This window comes from Hemicordylus capensis, chromosome 1 (genome assembly GCF_027244095.1).
Source record: "Hemicordylus capensis ecotype Gifberg chromosome 1, rHemCap1.1.pri, whole genome shotgun sequence".
Classification (NCBI taxonomy): Eukaryota; Metazoa; Chordata; class Lepidosauria; order Squamata; family Cordylidae; genus Hemicordylus; species Hemicordylus capensis.
In genome coordinates, this window is record NC_069657.1 from 303,457,837 (window position 1) to 303,478,859 (window position 21,023).

Consider the following 21,023-nt stretch of genomic DNA (forward strand, 5'->3'; position numbering starts at 1 on the left):
GGCTAATGTCTTGGCGTGGTGGGAGCGTTTGGAGTACTTGTTGCTATTTTTTTTTAAAGTATAATGCAATTTTTTAAATAATTAATAATTATTGGACAGTGTTGTGCAAATAAAACATAATGGGGCTATTCACACAACCGTGTGGGCGAACAGGCAGGAGGAGAAGGCAGGGTTCAACCTACCTTCCCCCAGATGATTCGATGTGCAAGCCACACGCCCACATGGCCTGTGCTGCCGGGAGAAGCATGGATGACTACCCATGCTGCTCCTGGCAGTGTGGATCAACAGAGGTTGGGGCTTGTTTTCCCAGCTTCTGTGTATCCCACAATGCACCACTTGATAAGTGCAGTGCCTTCAGTCATTCCCGTGTCAGACGGCCACTCTAGGCACCCATTTCTGTGTCTCCTTGGCTCTGGGGAGCTTGAGGAGACACATGAGCCCAGCAGCCTGGTCAAGGGGGCGCTTCCTTCCCTTAACCTTGGCTAAGAGCCGGGGTTAGGAGCGGGGTTAGGCTGGGCAGGAGCGCCGGAATCCATATGGATCCTGGCACTCTACATGAGCAGCTTAGCCCAATCTAGGCTGCTCATGAGAACAGTCTCAATATATGAGTCTTCGTTTGAAAAGTTCCCTTCAGACTCCTGGCAGAAGGCTTTTAAGTTTTAAAGTGCAATTCAAAGCTTAAAGTACTGTCAGTATTAATGGTTGCTTACTTTTAATATGAATATATAATGTTGGTATGCAGTGCATTTAGAAAACCTTTTGTTATGTGTGTTTACTTGGACAGGTACATCAGATCTGAGAGGTCAATCATTCTAATTAATTTCTGCCTGTCTATTATCTCATCAAATATCCTTATACTGGTTGGACAAACACAGACACATAATAAGGTATGACTAAACTGCCTTTATATTTTAATTGCAATCTGTTTTTGTATTGCTGAATTCAGATTTTGGCAAAAAAATTACTTTGCCAAAATGGACAGTTTTTCTGATGAAATATTGAAAAGTCAAGGAAATGATTCAACATGTTTCCTATATATATTTTTCTTCCCCCAAACTTCCCTTTGGTATCATTCCCTCTGGATAATTAGTGTTTTTCTGTAGCAAACTTGTGTAAATTTCAAAGCTGAAATAGTTCAAAGACATGATACATCAAAAGCTCAGATTCTGGCTCATTATGGTAGTTGTAATGGGATTGTGCTACAATGTTTTTGTCTTTTCTATTAGCATACTGACATTCAATAGGAAACTATACAATACTTAGAAGCTAGAGCCGTATTATTCTTAAACATCTGAGAAGACCTATGTGCTAAGCGAGTGCTTTAAAGGCAAATTTAGATGCAGCTGTTCTTGATAGTAATAATTGATGTGTTCTGTGCATACTACAATGATCAAGGTATGCTTAGTGTGTATGTTATTTCCAGTCTACATGGTGTACTGAATAGTTTCAAAAATAGGGCCCTTTGTATAAAGTGGGACATGATGGCAAGCTCCATAACTCAATCCAGTTAAATTGAAGTACATGCAATCAGTGGCACTAACATCGTGATCTTGAACGCAGTTGTCGACATCCAAAGCAATGAACTGCATGAGAAATGAGATAAAAGTTGCGCTAACTTAAGAAAATGGCTTCGTTGTGCTAAAAGCAGGGCTTTGCAGAATTGTGCTGTAATGCTCTTGCACAAACGTTTCAGTTCTCATTAAAACAAAAGGTGTGTTGCAGTGTGAAACATGCTTGTGGTTGCATATCGCAAGCTCCATAAACTAGTGCAACAGCTTTGCACTAGTGCAACGACCTTCCCCAAATTTATGCTTAGCTCACTAGCCAGCCATTATTTGTGGTTGCCACCAATCCCTCCTCTTCCCTCTGATCATTTTCTGCCACACAGGCAGAAGTCTTGGGAGGGAAATGAGTTTTCTGTCATTTTGCAGTGGGATATGGAAATGGTAAGAAACCGTGGGAGCTCTCTCCTACTGCTCAGAAAAGATTCCTGCTGTTCTTTACCTTCTTAAAAACAGCAGTAGAAGAGATCTCTGGTGAGGAGATCTGTGTGGTGCTGGGTATTCTGGGTATTCAGAAGGCTGGGGACACTCACTACTGGCAAGCAGATTTGTCGATGCCTGGACATGAAGTTTGTTGCTCTAGATGTCGGACCGTGCATTATAGTTCCATTTAAACCAATGGGGCTTACGTTCATGTATTGGTTTGGGCTCACAGTACAAATTAGCTTTAAGTCCACATACTTCAGGACTGACTTATGGATCAAATTGAAATCCTGTCTGAGGGGTTGTCACTAGCCTGTGTGCTATGTCAGTAGAAGTACAATGACATATAGAGTCAGGAAAAACCAGCATTTATACTGTGCAGGAATTCAACTTGTGTATCTTGTAATCCAGTTTTGGTGTTCTGTGGTTTCTTGATCATGCTAATATTGTTAGGGCAGATTGGTTAGTTTAACAGAGAGAGCAGGAGGAGAGATTCACAGTCAGATTTGTGGTCTGATTCCTAAGGCTGGTTCTAATGGCAACCACTTGATTAGAGGAAGGGCATATATAACATTCAGCCCCAAATATTGCTAGTACAGCCATGTTGGAAGGGTCATGCAGGGATGTGTCTAGGGTAGAGCAGGCAGGGCACATGCCCCGGGCGCCACTTGAAGGGGGGCGCCATTTTTAAAATTTAAAAAAATGGCCACCAAAAACAAAATGGCCACTGCACATGCTCAAATGGCCTCTGTAAGGCCCTAGGCCATGCCAGGCCTCACAAAGGCCATTTGAGCATGTGCGGTGGCCATTTTGTTTTCAGCGGCCAATTTTTAAAAACAAATTTTATTTTAAAAAATGGCCACCGCACATGCTAAAATGGTCCCTGCGAGGCCCTAGAGGCCAGCGGGGGGAGAGGGAACCTTTGTAGACCCCCCCCCACGGCCTTTAGGAAGCCCTCCAAAGGGGCTAAAGGTAATTTTTTTAAAAAAATCAATATAATATAAATAACTGTACACATATTTAATTTGGCACTAGGAACAGAGAATCAGGGCTTGCGAATACTGAGCTGAAGCTTATGAGCTAGGATTGTATTCATTTGTTCTTACTTTGCTTCTTGTGATAAGTGAGTTAAATGTGATGTCTTAATAATATGGCTACTAATGGTGAGTTTGTCTTTGAATCAGTGTGAAATCCTTAGTATTAAGGCCCACTGGGAGTTTCTTGCTCTCTTTCTCTCATTTTAACTGTCTTTCTGAAATACTAGAATATATTCCAAGCAGTGACACAGTTTACTCTGCATATCCTTTAATGATTTTCAGAGTATCTGGGAAAAGTCAAATTCTCCATTGATTTTTAAAACTTATGTAATAGTGATGCTACAAGGCATAGTAGAGAATTAGACAGGCACTTCTGTTCAGTTTTCCAAGTATACCTCCACATAGTATTTGAGTATTTCATGCGCTGCAGCATACTGAAATTTGTAATTTTCCAGCATTTTTTGGTCTGGCTACGTCCACTGCTACATAGTTTTTGAAATATTAAAAGATTAACGAGCTTGACATGTATTTTTGAGCTGATATTATGGTAAAGTTACCTGAAAGATGGGTGTCAGATGTTTGGACAGGGGTCGCAATTTCAGTGCTTGCCCTAGGCGCTCGGTTCCCTATATACGCCTCTGGGGTAATGTGCTGGTGACTGGTCCATGATGAATGCTTTGCTTTGGAATGTGGTAGTCTACAATTGAAATTGAAATTAGAGTTTGGATCAGTACTTGGATTTCTACTGTACTATTGAATAGGAATGAATATATGTAACACTATAAAATATGTATGACAAATTTTAGACAATACCTGTAATATTGGTGAACCAGCCTTTTTCATTTCACATTTTAGCCCTTGCCTAGACCAATGGCTTCCAAACTTTGCTTTTATATAGTACGTTGTAAACAAGTAACAAGTCAGAGAGTTTGCTTTCCAATCCATTAATATCGACTTCTAACACTGCAGATAGCAGTAGATGTAGATGTAGATGTACCACTGACTTCACTGAGATATTGGCTTTATTCAAAAAAGAAGAAAACCAATAGGGGGAAACCCACAATATCTGTGGGCTTCATATTATGTGTCTATGGATATCATAAAAACAGTGGCCCTTTAGACTACCGTTAGCAGCTCAGTTATTGGTTCTTATGTATTTCAAGTCTTTGGGCTGCTTCATTTCTGTTCTAAGCAGTTGCACGTAGGTGGTCTACTCCCATGAGCAGTGAAGTGTGGGAGGAAGGAACCCAACAGCCATTTTTGGAAGGGCGGTGTAGAAATCAAATAAATAAATAAATATAAATAACTTCCTCAGTTAAATGGGGGGGGAGGTAGCAGAAAGCAGAAAATCCATTTTGTGGAAGTTGCTGCTGTAGTGTTGTGTGAATAGATTTTGCATATGAGTAATAAAATATAATGCATGAGTCAGCACTCAGATGTGAATATCTTGAAACAAAGCATTCCATAGCTCTCTTCCCTCGCTCAATCCCTCACTAACTCTCACTCACTCATGCATGCACATGCACATGCACATACAATCCTTTCATGAGGTAAAGTGAGATGATCATTTCAGGTGGCAGATTATTGGGTTTCGGCGGAGCAGCAAGAAGCCCCCACCATAAGAGCAGCTTTTCAGGACCTTTGGTTTTAAAAGGGGGCTTGTCCCCATCAGGGTTATGGCAAAGTAGCATTTGGCATCTCACCTTAGGCACCACAATCCCTTTGGCCACCCCTACACAGATGGAGAGGTGTGGGGGGAGGTAGGCGTGGGTGCTATTTCCTTATGTTGTGTGATCCCTTGCTTCTGGGAATGGTGTGTTTGGATTTTCCAAACACATGTGCAGGTCTATTATGTGGGTCTTTTCTACCTAATCATCGCCCTGCCAAAAGGAAGCAACCATGGCAAATCAGTTCATCAGGTTTTAATAATGTGCTTATTTGAGAATAGTTTGAATGTGGTATGTTCACTCTAAATTGCATCCACTTCCCAAAACTTCAATAATACCAAATCAAATCTACAACTAAGCCTTCTATAAAGTCATCTTAGTAGTAGTGGTAATAGCAGTAAAGGTTGAAAAATGACCTTTTATAGAAGGCTTTTTCTGTCTGCGACTCCTCTTGGCCCATATGTTCTCCTTACAAATTGCTGAGAAAGTACTTCATATGGATGAAAGACAGAGTAAGGCATTCCATGCCAAAATCTGTCTTCATTAATTACTAGCAAAATTTGATTTTAACAATTTTGTTTACTGCCTAGCTAATATATTCTGAAACCAACCTCAGCTTTGTGCTTTGTGTAATCTCATGCATTTATGCCAAAATGGCCACAATTCAACAAAGTTGTATGTTTAAATGTTGATGAGGGTTTGTTATCTGAGTTTTTTCCTAATGAAAATGAAACATTAAAAAAACCACCTTGCTGAAATAAATTGATGCATTACTTCCAAACAATTGCAGCTTTGGAAAGAAGAGGAAGCTGCTTCATAGTGTTTCTGTTGTGTGTACTCAGTTCAAAACGTAGAGATGAAACTGGACCTAAGCTCATCATTCCCCTACATAGTTTGTGTGTTTGTGCTCTTGAGAATATTTAAGCGTGGAACTAGCCTGACCCCAAGCTGCTTGTGAATCAAATTTGTATGTTTAGGCAAATATTAATGTAGTATGAATTATGGAAACCAGATTCTTCTTATTCAGTTTCCAGTGTGTGAGTTTTCATATTATCTGCACTATCTTATAGAATACTTATTTGTGATATATTTTAGGAATTTCTGAAAGAGGGGTGTTGGCCCTGCCCAGAACAAAGAGTTAGGACCAGGTTCTAAGCAAGTCAAAGATTTGTATGGCACATTGCCAGTGCATTGCAGTGTCTAGAGTGCTGGGTGCAGTTGTGAGAAAACCAAATTAAAATCCCTGCTCAGCTACAATGACCCCCCCAGTGGCCTCCAGGAAGTCTATCAGCTTAACCTACTAAATATGATTGCTCTGTAGAAAACATAAATGACGTGTGTGCCCCTTGGAGGAAGAGCAGGAAATACCAATGTGGTAAATAAATAATTAATCAGCCTTTCAGCTGGTAATATTCTATCACAGGCCAATAATTAACATATAATTCTTTCCTTGTATCACACCCCTTTCATTTCCCCTAGAAATCCATACTGATCCAGAACACTAAAGGCATGCAGTAGGTAGAAGCTATATAGAAAATTGGATTCTTTTGTTATACACAAGATCCCAAGCTTTTGAAGACAAAGGAATTAGTTACGTAGCAGTGTTCTTTCTGTCTCTGTCACTGAAGGCATGGTAGCAATGATAAGTCTCCTGGTCAAGCACAGGCTCCACAACTCCTGAGTTACTGAGCATCTTATCCCTGAAATGTTCTGTTTGGCAATGAGAGAAGCCAGCCTCCAGTTCCACACACTGACAGTAGTAAGATCAGCTCCACAGCCCCATCAATAACCCTGTGATCTACTCCATTCAACAACAACAACAACTTTGTTAGGCGCCCTATAACAAATTGTTCTCTGTTCAGCTTCCAACACAACATTAAAACATAAGATAAAAATACACAATAAATCATAACAGAACAAAAAAGGGGGTACAAAATACAATACAAAAATAATATTTAAAACATTTTTTTAAAAAAAAAGTTAAAATCAGATTTTAAAAAATTAAATTTAAATTTTTGACATTTTAAAAGGCCTACTTTTTTTAAAAAAAGGTCTTTACCTGGCATCTAAAAGAACAAAGTGATGAAGCTAGGTGAACCACACTGGGGAGGCTGTTCTATAAGCGGGGTGCAACCACCGGAAAGGCCCTCTCCCTAGTAGCCATCCACCTCTCCTCATTTGGCAGGAGCACCTGGAGGAGGGCCTCCTAAGAAGATCTTAAGGACTGGATTGGGACATATGGATTGGGGCAACCTTATAAAACAACAGCAGCTTACAACAATCCCCATGGTTAAGGCTATACTCGTTCCAGTGACAATCAGTTGCTGCTGTGGACTGTAACTGTGATTGCCTAGTTCATACCATACATTTATCATCTGAATACCTCTACCTAGAGATGTCCAGGATAGCTGACACGAACATTTAAAATATTGTATGAACCACCCCGAGCAGATCCGCAAGGCCTCCCCAAGTCCTCTCTCTTCTTCAGTCTTTGTATGACAGCAGCTCATCAATCCACGCTCTCAAACCCCAAGGACATTTTTCATTACAATGAGCATTTAACATACACCTTGAAGCAACAGACTAAGACTTTGCCTAGCCATCTTTCATTATTAAATTTAATAAAGGATCCAACCAGGTTATTTCAAAGCACATTTTTAGAGCTGACTCCAATAATTATGTATGAGAAACATGTAGATTAGCTGTTCTTTCCAGCTAGTAGAAGAGGCTGTAGAGAGGATGTAGTTATCTCAGAAAGTCTGCTGGGAAATATGAGGATGCCCTTGCAGTGAAATAGTTGAGGGTAATATTAAACATTAGTTCTCATGTATTAAGTATTATGACTATGTGTCTGTTAGCTTTATGGGAGATGAAGTTTCAAGGATTTCAAAAGAGCATACTTTTGGCTGGTTAAATTGCCTCTTGTCTTCTTTAGTGAAAAGGAGGTTGAGCTGTATCTGTGCCACAAGAAGAAAAGCCCTAAGTTTGTATAGATAGGGCCCTGTAGAATCACCTTGAATTCTTCAAAGCTGAAGTACCTTTAACAATTTCAAATGCACACTGCTTGCAAGGAGATTTCCCCCCCCATTCTTGGCCTGTGAGCCAGTATTTCAGCTTGAGGCTTCAGAAGTATAGGTCACATTGCTTTTTAGCTCTTTTAATAGATGGGCAGTGCAGGGGAAAATAGGTTGTGGGTTGTCGGGAGATTTAGATTGGAAGATGTGTTGTCAGTAGATGGACATTTTTCTGATTGTCTTCTAGCCAAGCATGTTGAATCATTTTACTGAAGAACAAAAGTGGGAAGTTGCCTGCTGTCTTGCCTGTAAGTTTTCTAAGCCAAAAAGGGAAAGCTTGATGAAGGTTAAGTGGTTGTATGAAGCCATTGTGCAGATATTTGTTCTAAACCTTTATGTCGTAATAGAGCAGGCAGAAGCAAGATGCTTTTTAAAAAAATATGAGGCTCTTCTCACAATCGGTGAGAAGAGCCTGGATGGGGTTTGCGGGAAGAGCGGGCTAAGCCCGCTGTCCCCACAGACGAGCATTCAGTCTGCTCTGGTTCGGCTGCCCACACAACTACCAGCTCTGTTATGGAGCTGGGGGGATCAGGGGCCATGCAGCCCCCGGAAGCTCCAGCATGCCCTGCGTGAGCGCGCAGGGCATACTGGAGAGACCCCCAAGCTGGGAGGCTGCTTTTCAGCCTCCCAGTCAGGGGTCTACTCGTGAGTTGCCATGGTGCAGAGCCGCAATGCAGCAACTCATGATCGTAGAGCCCAGGTTAGCAGAGTGCTAGCTCCGCTAACCTGGGGTTAGGGGAGGGTTACTTAAGCAGGTTAGCCACTTGGAGTCCACCAGGCTCGCCTGTGAGCCCGGTGGGTCTCACGGTCAGGCGAAATCAGGCTAGGCTCCCCTAGCCCGATTTTGCCTGACCGTGGGAATAGCCTCTGTGTGTAGGAACTGGAAGGAAACTCCTGGCCATGAGCAGTGCAATGTTGTCAGAAATTCAGAAATGCCAGTGATTTCATGAGATTCTCCAGGGACCCTAAAATAAATATTTCTATGAGCCCATTTTCACGATTGAGTGAGAGGGCTACCAGATGGGCAGCAGGGAAGGCTGCTTAAACTTACCTTCTCCACAGACAACCGCTCCTCCATTGCTGGGTGCACGCTTCACACACCTAGGTGATCGTCCACTGTCTTAGGCAACGCAAAGGGTTGGGAGCCAGGACAAGTTGTCCCAGCCCCTGGAAATCCCATAATGCACCGCACGAGTGTGCAGAACATTGTGGGGATCCCCCAGCACCAGCCAGGAGCCCTGCAGTCTCTCAGCCACAGCTGCAAGCAGCCGGTACTGGCAGACGATCATGGAAACGGGGCTAAGAGGGCTCTTGCTCCCTTAACCTTGTTTAATAGGCAGGCTCTGGAGGCAGGCTCATCACTGAGGCACCGCTGAGAGCACCAGGGCTACTGGTGGTTTTCATGACCCACCAAGACTGGGCTTGGCTTTCTTAGGCCAGGCTTGGCTGTGCCTCTATCTGTCAGCATTCACATCAGATGTTGCAGGGATCCAGACAGTTCTATCCATGGTTGCAGTGTCCACATTGGGAGAGTGGAAATACTGCTTTTAAAACTTGCATCCTCTGAAGAGATTCTCTGGACCCAAAATGAATTTGCCCAAATTCTTGGACTCTTTCAGAACCCAGATCCATAGTTTTTGGACCAATGAATGAGTCACCTGCTCCTTCTGGATCATTAGACAAAATGGACAGGTTACAGCCTGCCTCGAATTAACAGGGGACACTTAGGGGATGCCCAGGAAACTCAAGACACATGTTAGAGCCTTGCTGTTCTGCTTATTTGCCTATCAGTACATTCAGGATGAAAGTTTCATCAGTGATATGGCTAAGCCCAAATATCTGGATTTTAACTCTTTTAGTTCCATTGACTTCAGCAGGATGGAACTGACTTAAATGAGCTAAGCTGGGCTTGGAATTAGGCTGATCGTCTGCTCAAAAAGGGATCATTGCTCAAGCAAAGGGCTTGTTCAGTAGAAGCCGTAGAAAGGTAGCATTTTGTGCAACTCAGCTAATTGTTAAAGTCATTTTGTTATCAAATAATCAGCAACGGCTATTAAAAAACTAACCTGGACATTGTGTATGTGTGTTTAAGCAGTGAGAAAGGGCTAGCCAGTTTGTGGGGAGGAAGCCTGAAAACGCTTACCTCCCCGCAGACGATGGTGCTGCCGTCCCTGGGTGGGAGAATCACCATCCCAGATGGGCACCAGCTGCTGCCGGGAGCTCTGAGGGTCAGGGTACTGGGATCCATCGCCGCCCTGCAGAGATCCAGGAATGCACCACGTGAGTGGGTGGTGCATTATGGAGACCCCCCTCCCCTCACTGAGTCTGTCTTACGCACAATCAAGGCAACAGGGTTCGCAGGGCACTCACTCTTCTGACCCCATTTTCAAGGCTGGCTCCGTAGGCAGGTTGACCACTGTGGTGCCGCCGGGACCAGGCCCGATCCCAGCGGTTCTCATGCACATGCAAAACCAGGCTGGGCTCCCTTAGCCCGGTTTGGCACACGTGTGTGCATAACCTCAGAGTGTGTAGGTGTGACTAGAAGTGTTGTTCTTCATGGAGACATTTAGATTGGTGACATTTATGTCTGATCAGGATCGTGATTCCAGACAACCTTTTAGTTTCACACAGTGGAGCAGAGGACACTAAACGGCCATTGCTTCTGAGCGGCGACCAAGCGAAAGATGGGGCACCCTGTCCTTACCAGCAGCTGTTGTTGGGAAGTAGCAGAGGCAAAGGGTGGTATAGACAAGTCCATGCAAGTGTGCTGTGGTGCCAAGCATGGTGCTGCTCCATTCTTCCTCTGTCTCCCAGAGGCAATCACCAGTAAGGATTTGGAGCCCTCTCCTGCACAATCAGTACTCAGCACTGCAGTCATTCAGGGCCCTCTGCCCTGCCTCACTGCCCACTGCTGTTCTCAGACATGGGCTTGCATGTCTGCACTGGAGTTTTCCTTCCCCTCTCCAGCAATTCCTTGTATTGTGAAGGGAACTGCACCTGCAGGTCCAATGAGCTCTCTGGTTTCCTGAAGCTTAGACGTAGAGCTTACTGCATGGCTCTGTAGATTGTGGCCCATAGCACATAACTCTTTCCATATTATCTGCTTGCTGTTGCTTTCCATGCCACCAAGAAAAATTGCTGCATTCTATCAGTCTCTGGACCTTGCTGCTGGGTACTATAAATTGTTTGATTATGTTCAAGCTTTAACACATCTAGTGACCTTTCTCCCACTGAGACAATGATTAGTATTGGCCTGAATTGTGTGTGTGTGTGTGTGTGTGTGTGTGTGTGTGTGTGTGTGTGTATAAGAAAGAGAGGGGGGAAATACATTTTAATTTCATTTTCTTCACATTCTGAAACTGTTTCCTTCAGCTTCATTAGTAACTGAATTGTATACAAAAACACATTAGCCATCTGAAGTAAACAAAGCACTGTCTACCTATTTTCCTGGTAAAGACAACCACACTGCACCATTTAAATGGCAAAAATGCAACAAGGCAGATGGAGGCAGCTAATTACGTTGCACCTTCCCAGTTTCTTGGTGCGCAGACGCTTCAGTCTACTGGTCTGTCCTGCTGCCTTAAAGAGAGTTTGCATGGCACATTATCCTTTAAGGCAGATGCAAGGTAGCTTGTCACAATACATGTAGACTGCTGCATCATCCCCGTCTAATTCTAACATTGTATTTGTTATGCTCTAGTTAAGACTAGGGGGGCGGGATTCATAGACCATGTGCCTGCGGGGGGGGGTGCATCCAGCTGAATATAATGAAAGTTGCTAGAATAAGAAGCCTTTGTAACAATACCCTGAAATACCTATTTCTGGCAAGCGAATGGTGGGGGTGGGCAGTGGTTAGCAGTGGAGGAATGCAGTTGCATGAGGGGCCCATATATGGCCCGAATACCGTTAGTTACCGATTCCTATTCCTATTCTAAGTCTCCCATATGTCCTTCCACAAACACCCACAGCATGTTGCCTTATCTTAATCTCTCCCACTCTCTGAATGGAGAAGGCAGGTTTCCATGAAGTACATATATTCCCTCAAAACAACAACAACAACACAACCATTATATCTGCCAGTAGTTTATGGTTACATTTACTTCATTTATTTCTCAAATCAGTGATTAGGTTGGAGCCTTGTGGTTAGGCTACACATGACGATGTTTCAGTGAAGACAAAAAGGGAGGGTGGGAGTGCTGGAGATAAAGGGAACGCCTTAGATTCCATACCCTATGCTATCTTCTTGCCCCTTCCTGGAAAAGCGGCAGTTCTGCTCTTCTCCTTTTCCCACTCCATGTATGAGACAGCATTACATGTAGGCAAAGTAAGTAGAAGTTAGAAGCTAGTAGAGAGGGTTAGCTGTGTAAGGCAGGGCTGTTGCTCGGTGCTTGACTTACAGGGGAGGCTTACAGGCACCTGCTCTTTATGATGGCCCCCTTAGCTACTATGTTTAGATGGCTAATTTGGCTCTAAACATTGGTGGAAATCAAGCAGTTTTGCATGCAGATTTCATTGGGGACACACACACCCCTCCTGGTACCACCATAATTTGAGCACATATTTAGCTTTGACAGTTTCCTTTCCTTTTGGTATCTGTCTTAGTGAGCCTATTCAGCCAGCAGAAAACAAGTGGAAGCTTTTTCTGTCTGCTTCCTATTCCTTTTAGTTAGGTCTCTTCGGAGTGGGGTCCCTTTGCCCTTGAAAGAGTGTTATTGACACTTTGTGACTTTTTCAGTCTCAGTAAGTGAGAAGAGAAGGCTCTTGTCTTGTTCTCCCACAAACAGCACAGAACATTTAAAAAGTCAGTCCTTGTGCATGCTCACTTTTGAGTGTGCAAAGGCAAAAGGGACACAGCGGGGAAGGTAGTTTTCCTGCCCCAGTAGTTCAGCTGCTTCCAGAAAGAGGCCTCCGGTAGGATTTGACCAGTTTTGTATGCCATTGTGACAACAACAACAAAGATTAACTTTTCTCCACAGTTTCTCAAGAGTGGTTCATGGAAGCAATTTTCACATCACTCTGCATTTAACCCATGGCGAGTAACATGTGTGCCATGTTATCTGCCTCAGAGGATTGGGTCATAAGTGTCCTTTATGAAAGCAACCAAGAAATCCTTTCTGAAAGCCAGTTAGCAATAGTAAGAAGTAAATGAGCCATGTTGACACCTATTAGGTTTTAAATGAAGAAAACATGGGGCGGGGGGACCAACGTTTAGCGGCTATCACTCATATTCCAGTAGTGAGTTTCAGCAAGTCGTTGAAAGCATCACTGCAGTAGGTAAAGTACTGTATATAATTTTGGACACTTTACTGCAATTTACTCTTACATGATTCAGGCGTGTGTCTGAAACATTTAAGTGACATCATGATATGCTGTATGTTCTCCCAGACCTATTTTTAATTGTTTTTCTCCTCTGGAAATCACCCCCACAGTCCTGAAGAGCAGTAACACATCCCTTTGCAAGCACCTGTTACAGTAGTTCCAGGCAATCTGTTGATGACTCAAACAAGCTATTCCTGGCTTCGCACCATAACAAAAATAGTGAAGGAGAAAAAGAGCAAACCCTGAGCCTCTGAAATGATCCTTTCTTTATGATTTGCTAGGAAGTAGCAACTCAGTATTCTAAAGACTGATTCAGATGTTACCTTTCTTGTCTCTATAAGCTTCAGTATGCTAGTTGCCACTGAGTCTGCACTTGAATCCAGAAATATAACCTGTGAACTGGGCTATCATGATTATTGGCTGGCTGCAATTTCTGGGAATATGTTGGGGAAAGAGAGCCACAGCCACAGAAGTTGGTGCTGCCAATAACTGAGATTGCTTGGTTCCCATGTTGTTTTGTTGCTCACAGCACCTATTCAGCCTGTTCAGCTTGCAGGAATAGGAAATATAGGCCGCATTCGCACATAGCGTGGAACCGCAGGTCCACAAGGAACCCTCACCCCGCTCTCCTTTCTGAATTCGGAAGTTACAGAGAGCGATCTCTCTGCATGTTGGTAATACACTAAATTATTGTTCTAGTAGTGGACCATTATTCATTTGTCAGTATAGCACATGACACAAGAGATTTGTTTAACAGAGAAATGTTGACTGTTTGTTGTCAATCATTAACAGCCTATGACAGTTCTTTTATTACAGAAACAAGTATAAGCACTTATTAGGAGAGTGGTGGCTAAAGTTTAAAAAAAATATTCTGGAACGATAAATCTGTTAAAGCAATTCACTTTCCTGAGTGCTAAAGCAGGTGAAGAATGACATGATCCCTTCAGAAGGCTAGTTCTGAATGCAGAATAATGGAAATTTAACTCAGCAAGGTTACTGACTGCCATCTGCATCTCTTACTACTGTTGGTTATGTTTATATGTCTTTGCACATGAATGGTGAGTTTAGTATTGATGGAACAGTATTGTACATTTTTACACATCTTGGATTTTGTTCTGTGCTCTTCTTTGTAACATTGACTTAAGAGCCTGTTCTTGTCATTGTCAGGTCAATTAAAGCTTTTACCTGTGAGATGACTGCTGGAATAGCAGGCCAATTAGATACATGCAAATCATATTAATTTCTGTAATGAACCTTTGCCCCCTCCCCTTGTCTTTAAACATTCAATACGATAAATCATGAATTCTGCCAACAATGCACACAGCAAGTCCTAGACACCAAAGTAGGCTCTTTTCTGTGCCTGTTAGACTGGTAGAGATTTACTGGTAAATAAAAAAAGAGAGGGAGGATCAAGCAATAGAGATTTTGAAAGCTTTGTGTGAGTCGCATCTATGCCAGTATGGCAGCAGATTCTGTTAGGTTTCACTGCTGCGCACCCGAGGCTACAAAGAGATCCTGCTATCTCTTGCTGCTCTTTTTCTGCCTGCATTTGTATAGAAGCAGTGGCTGAAAATTATTTCTAAATACTCGATAATGGAGTTGTCACACTGAGGAAGATATGTGGTCAGTCTGGTGCATTATTCAGCTCTTAACAGTGGCCAGTACCAGCTGCTTTCAGGGAAGTTGGCAGCAAACAGTTCTGGGATAATAATCTCCTGCATTTGCTGGGTTTGGTTTAATGGCTAATTTGGGTAAGCTAAATTCAGTGTGATATTTCGGGTGTAAAGAAAATGGTTTCGGCATCCTCCGCGGAAAAGGATTATCATTTTCAGAGAGCTATAGGGCTTTGGCCAGTTGCAAATTAAGTCTTTGTGGTTTTCCTTGGGGAAAGTGGTAATATGTACAGTGTGTGTGTGTCATAACTAGAATATGATCAAAGGCCAGTGACCAGGGGTGTAGCTATAACTGAGTGGATGAATTCAAAGAACCCAGGCTGCCCAGCTCTTGAGGGCCCTCCAGTTCCATCCCTCCCTATTTTCTTCATTACCTCCCTCATTCCAAGAGGCCACCAGGGAGAGAGGCAAACACAGGCCCCCTCTCTGCAAATGCCAACTGTGATTCACATTCACACTTAGCTATGAAGCTCACCAGTGAAACGGGGCTAGTCACAATCCCTCAACATAACCTATCTCACAGGGAAGATGGGAAGATGAAATGGGATGTTTCCTTTGCACCCTTCCCTGAGCTCCTTGTAAAGGGCAGAATGCAAATGTTTTGGAGAAATAGATTTCCACATGACTCTTGGTAAACTTAAATCAAGAATGCCCAAGGATTTCATCAGCATACGTCAGAGCTGACACTGAAACTGCCAAGACAATGAGGCTATTCTGACAATCACAGAAAGTGGGCTGAGGGAGCCTAGCCCACTTTTTCATGCTTGTCGGAACCACCAGGATTGCGGGCGAGCCCAGTGGTTCCAAGGCAGCCATCTCGCCTAAATCCCCCTCCCCTTAAATGAGGTTAACAGAGGTTAAACAAGCTTAGACTTCCCTTAAATGAGGTTAACAAATAAATTATTTCTTTATTTGCTCATGTTCCACCGCGGTGCGCGGCGATACATGAGTAGACCCCCCCCCCATCCAGGAGGCTACAAGCAGCCTCCCAGTTCCAGGGGTCCCTCCAGATTGCCTTCCATGCTCACACAGGGCATCCTGGGACTTCCAGGGGCCAAGCAGCCCCCGATCCCCGCAGCCCCCACCAGATCTGTGACAGAGCCAGTAGTTGTGTGGGTGGCTGATCCAACTGCCCAGGGCTACATGTCTGATCATCTGTGGGAAGAGGGGGATAAGCCTGCTCTCCCCACAAACCACCGCAAGGCACTTGACACTGCTCCTATGAAGCTCCTCACGGAGTCCTTTCGGATGACCATTTAACCTGACATTCCGCTACCCATTTGGCCACACCTCTTCACCAGAATATGAAAGCTCACCCTGAAGCAGTTTGGTTAGCTGTAGAGGCTCCATGTGGAACCATTTCCATGCTCAGAGCCTCACCCAATGTTCTGTCCATGACAGAGAGATCATACAGATATATCTTAGCTTATTCTAATGACAGTAGTGTGGTTGGCACATGCAGAGATACCAGGGCATACATTCAGTTGTATAGCTTTTCATATCATGGGTAAAAGGAAAGTCATAGGAACATAGGAAGCTGCCATATACTGAGTCAGACGCTTGGTCCATCTAGCTCAGTATTGTCTACACAGATTGGCAGCAGCTTCTCCAAGGTTGCTGGCAGGAATCTCTCTCAGTCCTATCTTGGAGATGCCAAGGAGGGAATCCTGAAGGGGAATATCTTACAGTGCTCACACATCAAGTCTCCCATTCATATGCAACCAGGGCAGACCCTGCTTAGCTAAGGGGACAAGTCATGCTTGCCTACCACAAGACCAGCTCTCCCCTACTGTGGGTGAGAAAAAGAAACCTCCTGTTGTGGGGGTTACAAGATTACACCAAATTGGCCCTTAGGTAGGGCCAAAATTATAGACAAACGCTTGGAGTTTACTTTTGCTTTCCCCTCTGTTGCAATAGTCAGATTTATGAAAAAGAAGGACATTGTGGGCAAATAATGAAGTCCTGTTGTGCTGTTCTCAGTATGTGATTGTCCAAAGCAAGATCGTGAAAAGAAAACTGAAAATGTTAAGAAGCATTAACTTTTCCCGTAATCATGGCCTTCTTAACGAATGTAGCAGGGAGATTGTTCAGATCCCTGTAGGGAAACTTTAATTTTTTAAAATAAAATAAGAAGGCCCTCAAGCTGTTAGCCTGATAGAATTTCTGTAGTGTCAGAAAGTTCAGATGAGTGAGTTTGAAAGGCAGGATAAAGAAAACATTTGAAGATCTTCCCTCTGATGAAAACTGAAGTGTGTCTGGCAGGAGGAGTCCAGCAGCTGGATAGAAATGCAATTCAGCTTGGCACAAAATTGCAAACCAGCAGCAAGTGGTTACATAATCTGGCATTGAAGCGAATTGCATTTAGTTTGAAGTGGGTCTTTCTGTACTGTAATAATTAAAATTCCCAAATGTATTGTATTTCTTACACATTTTTTCTGAGGGTCTCTCAGTAAATTTACCAAGCCTTATGTATAGCTAGGTGAAGGCACAGAATCAGTCTGTTGTCTTTAGCAATCTTCACTCAGCCCTCGAAGGGATGACTAAACCCAACCAGTCAGAAAGCATACTGCTTCTGAAGCTGGAGTTTTAAGAAGAAGGGATTAATTTACATCTGTTGTTCTTTGCACTGAGATTTCATTTATCTTGTATCTCAAAAGACTCTCAAGTTGCTTGTACTGCCTACCCTCTTCTATCATGCCAATCATTATTCAAGCTTGAGTCCTACCAGTTGAATTGCTTCTATAAAAAGTTGCATTTTTGTGCTACTAAAGGTGGGAAGTCGATAAGGAATAGTAGAAACATGTCATTGAACCAAAGGTTCCCAACAATGAGTGCAGTTTCACTAGACCAGAAGGGGCCTAACATGTTTTTTGACTAATTGTATATTTGGCCTCAATATTTATATGGGCAACGTTTTGCACCATGCAATCAGTATTCGCCAAGCTCTCTGGCACAGTCCACCAAAATGGCTCACTGCAATGTCCGATACACAAACAATTATCAATTGATAGGATCTTCAGAATTGTACAAACAGTTTTCCTGCTGCATGAATGCTGGAACTGGGTGAAGTAAGGGTTTTGCCCAGTTTCATAAAACTGGAAAAGTTTTATGAACATTGTTGTGCTCCTCAGAAGGTGCTCTCCATCTTAGTGGTTTTTCAGGGGATGCTTGAAAGGTTGCAAGTGTTTGAGGAGTAGGATATAATGCATCTCGAATGTCGTGGCAACTTGGCTGACATTCTCTGTTTTGCCACGCTGTGCTATGGCCATTGAAACACGACAAGAACAGCAGAACCAGTAGTGTTGGTTGCCAGATGCACAGTTGGGTATGCATTAGAACGCACACTCCCACATACATCCCATTGAGAATCCCTTTAAGATGCATGGTTGAATAACATATTGTGATGCACAGATGCTTATCCAAATATGGGTAGTGGGAAAGGCAATGGATTTCTGCAGTTGCTGAAGCACTAGAGCAACTCTCCCTGTCTTCTTGTCCTCACAGCTGGGTGGGAAGACTGGTTGTCTCATTGGGGTGAAGAGATGCATCACTAAATTCTCAAGGTAACTGGGTGTCAACTCCGTGTGTCAACTGTGTGTCAACACCGAACCATGAGGCTGTTTCACTGACCACCCTTACCACACGGTGTGGCAAAATAGGGAACACTTCCCAACATATGCCAAGGCAACCAGTTGATGCTCCCTGCCTTGCTATGCTATGCTGTGAAGATGGGCAGTGAAACTGCCCTTGGAGCACATTGAAGGTAGATAGGGAGCATCACTTGGTTGCCCTGGACAGACAGGGACATGTTTTCCTTCCCATACTGAGGACAATGCTACTACTGTTCAAACTATACCATGCAGCCAAATCAAATGTAGTGTTGTGACATCACCTAGTGGTTATGTGATCCCTAGTGGGCTGGGATCACAGATTGAGGGGTATGAAAATAATGCTGGTGAAGCTTTGTGTTTGTGTGCATGTGTGTGTGCATGTGTATAAAATGATTGCAAATATCCATTAAAAACATAAAAGGTACATTTGGGTGTTTCTGGGGGAGTGGGGGGCATTTCATTCCAAATTTCTGTCATCTGTTTATCTGTGCTACACTGAAATTTCATCCACAAAAAGATGGATAAAATTTGCTTTGTGCCCTGCATCTTCTTGTGGATGAAAATTCAGTGCAGCACCGATAAACACATTACAGAAACCTCCCATTAGCGACAAGGCCCATACTGCAGCTAGCATCATTCAATGGCTGTATAAGCATATCCCACCAAGTTTTTTTTTTTTAAATTGCATAATGAATTAATAACTCATTCCATAAATATCTGAATTTCATGTCTGTATTCATTAGCCAGCAGTCATTAAACCATTTTTCTGTTGCTTATATATGAATAAAACATGCATTTTTTAAAGGCAAGGGAATTCTAAGGCACTAAAGATGAGCAGCTTTAAAAGCAGCTATGTAACTTCAGTAAATACCCCTTTTCAACAGGGAACAGCCTTGTCTCTTTAATGTAGGAGTTTGGGGAGGATTGACAATAGGAATACCTCCCTCTTGGCTCTATAATTCTCCTTTGTTGGAATGATATGATGTATCCGCCAGGATGACTGCCTTTATCAAGTATCAGTTATAAGGACCCTTTTCACGTTGCCCTTAGCAGCATAGCTTCTTTTTGCATTGCTCAGTGGTACTGAAAGTCTGAAGCCATGTGTCAGCAGCTGCTTCCCCTGTCTGTTGCTGTCCTTCTTGGTGATTGGAGCAATATTGGCATAGCAGCACCAACAGGGTGTGGTGGCTAGCACATCAGACTAGGGCTTTGGAGACCCAGGTGTAAATCCCCACTCAGCCATGAAACATCACTTGGTAATTTGGGGCCAGTTATTCTTGCTTGGCCAAACCAGGGTTGTTGTAAGACAAAATGGGTGGGACCATGTATACTGCCTTGAGTTCCTTGGAAGAATGGTGGGATAATAATATAAATTAATGAAATGGGGAGACAGTGTGGTTTGAAGGTTTCCCAAGTGACTGTGGATTTCTGATGTTACTGTGCAGTGCAGGAACTAGCCATGCTAGAGAAACACCACACCATTAAAGTTAATGTCAGAACAGGTCATTATTCTGGGATTCAATACCCAATCCACTTACGATACGTGAATGCAAGCCTATTTAATCTGAAATCCTTCATTTGTACTCAGTTTAGTTCACCACAACCCTGTCTAGTTCCAGTGTAAAGTGACCGAGATGTTCAGGGCTATAGGACTTGTGAAAGGGCCTTTTCGGTTGCTATTGAAGACTTTTCTTTTTCACCAGGCTTTTGCCCTGTAGTTTATTTTTCTGTTCTTTGGTAGTTATTTTTGTTTTTAATTTAGAATGTAATTTTTAATGTTGCCTGTTTGCATCTTGTTGTGCATTGCCTATGTCTATGGAGTGGCCGGTATATTAAATGTCTCAAATGAATGAATGAATGAATGGAACATGGAACATAGGAAGCTGTCATATACTGAGTCAGACCATTGGTCTAGCTAGCTCAGTATTGTCTGTACAGACTGGCAGGGGCTTCTCCAAGGTAACAGGCAGGAATCTCTCTCAGCCCTATGTTGGAGATGCCAGGGAGGGAACTTGGAACCTTCTGCTCTTCCCAGAGCGGCTCCATCCTCTAAGAGGAATAACTTAAGTGCTCACATGTAGTCTCCCATGTGTCTGCTTGGGCTGCAAAGAGCCCAAGAAACAGACACAGAGCCTGCTCCTAGAGCCTGGCTTGAGGAGAAATCCCTCAATGCACTCCTCGTGTGGTGCATTTGGGAATATCTGGAGGCTGGGGGTGAGACTACTCTGTCAAGATGAGACTTCTTCAAATATAGGGGCCTACTTATCTTGTTGGGAACTTGTTTTTGATCCCAGTCAACAGCCTCTTTATCTTGAAACAAACACTCTATATGAGTACTGTTATTAGTACCAGAGTATTGTTTGGACAAATAATGTGTGGGCTCTTTTCTTATCTTCTACATAGCTTTTATTGTTTAACAAAATCCAATATAACAAAATCCAATATACGCCACAGAGGTTTGTTAAAAATAGACTCTTCATGGAAGATAAAAACAAATTTACATTGAAAAAGGCTTGCATATAAAGAGTAACTTGACATTACAAAAACGGTTTGCATTAAAATAAATGCATAGATGACAACAGGTCTTCTTTGAAGTTAAACAATCTATAATAATGAATAATCAATCAAGGCTTGGGGGGGAAAACTCTCTCTCTCCT

The 21,023-nt window shown here is 43.0% G+C and overlaps 1 protein-coding gene across 9 annotated transcripts in view; it reads left to right on the forward strand.

Annotated features, from left to right (window-relative positions):
• The window catches only part of ADGRB3 (adhesion G protein-coupled receptor B3), a 668,379-nt gene that overhangs the window by 494,398 nt on the left and 152,958 nt on the right, over window positions 1-21,023 (forward strand). For all 9 annotated transcript variants that reach the window (XM_053286711.1, XM_053286709.1, XM_053286712.1 and 6 more), the window contains one exon: window positions 785-887. In XM_053286711.1, the coding sequence (XP_053142686.1) occupies window positions 785-887 (103 nt within the window). The remainder of the gene's footprint in view (window positions 1-784; window positions 888-21,023) is intronic.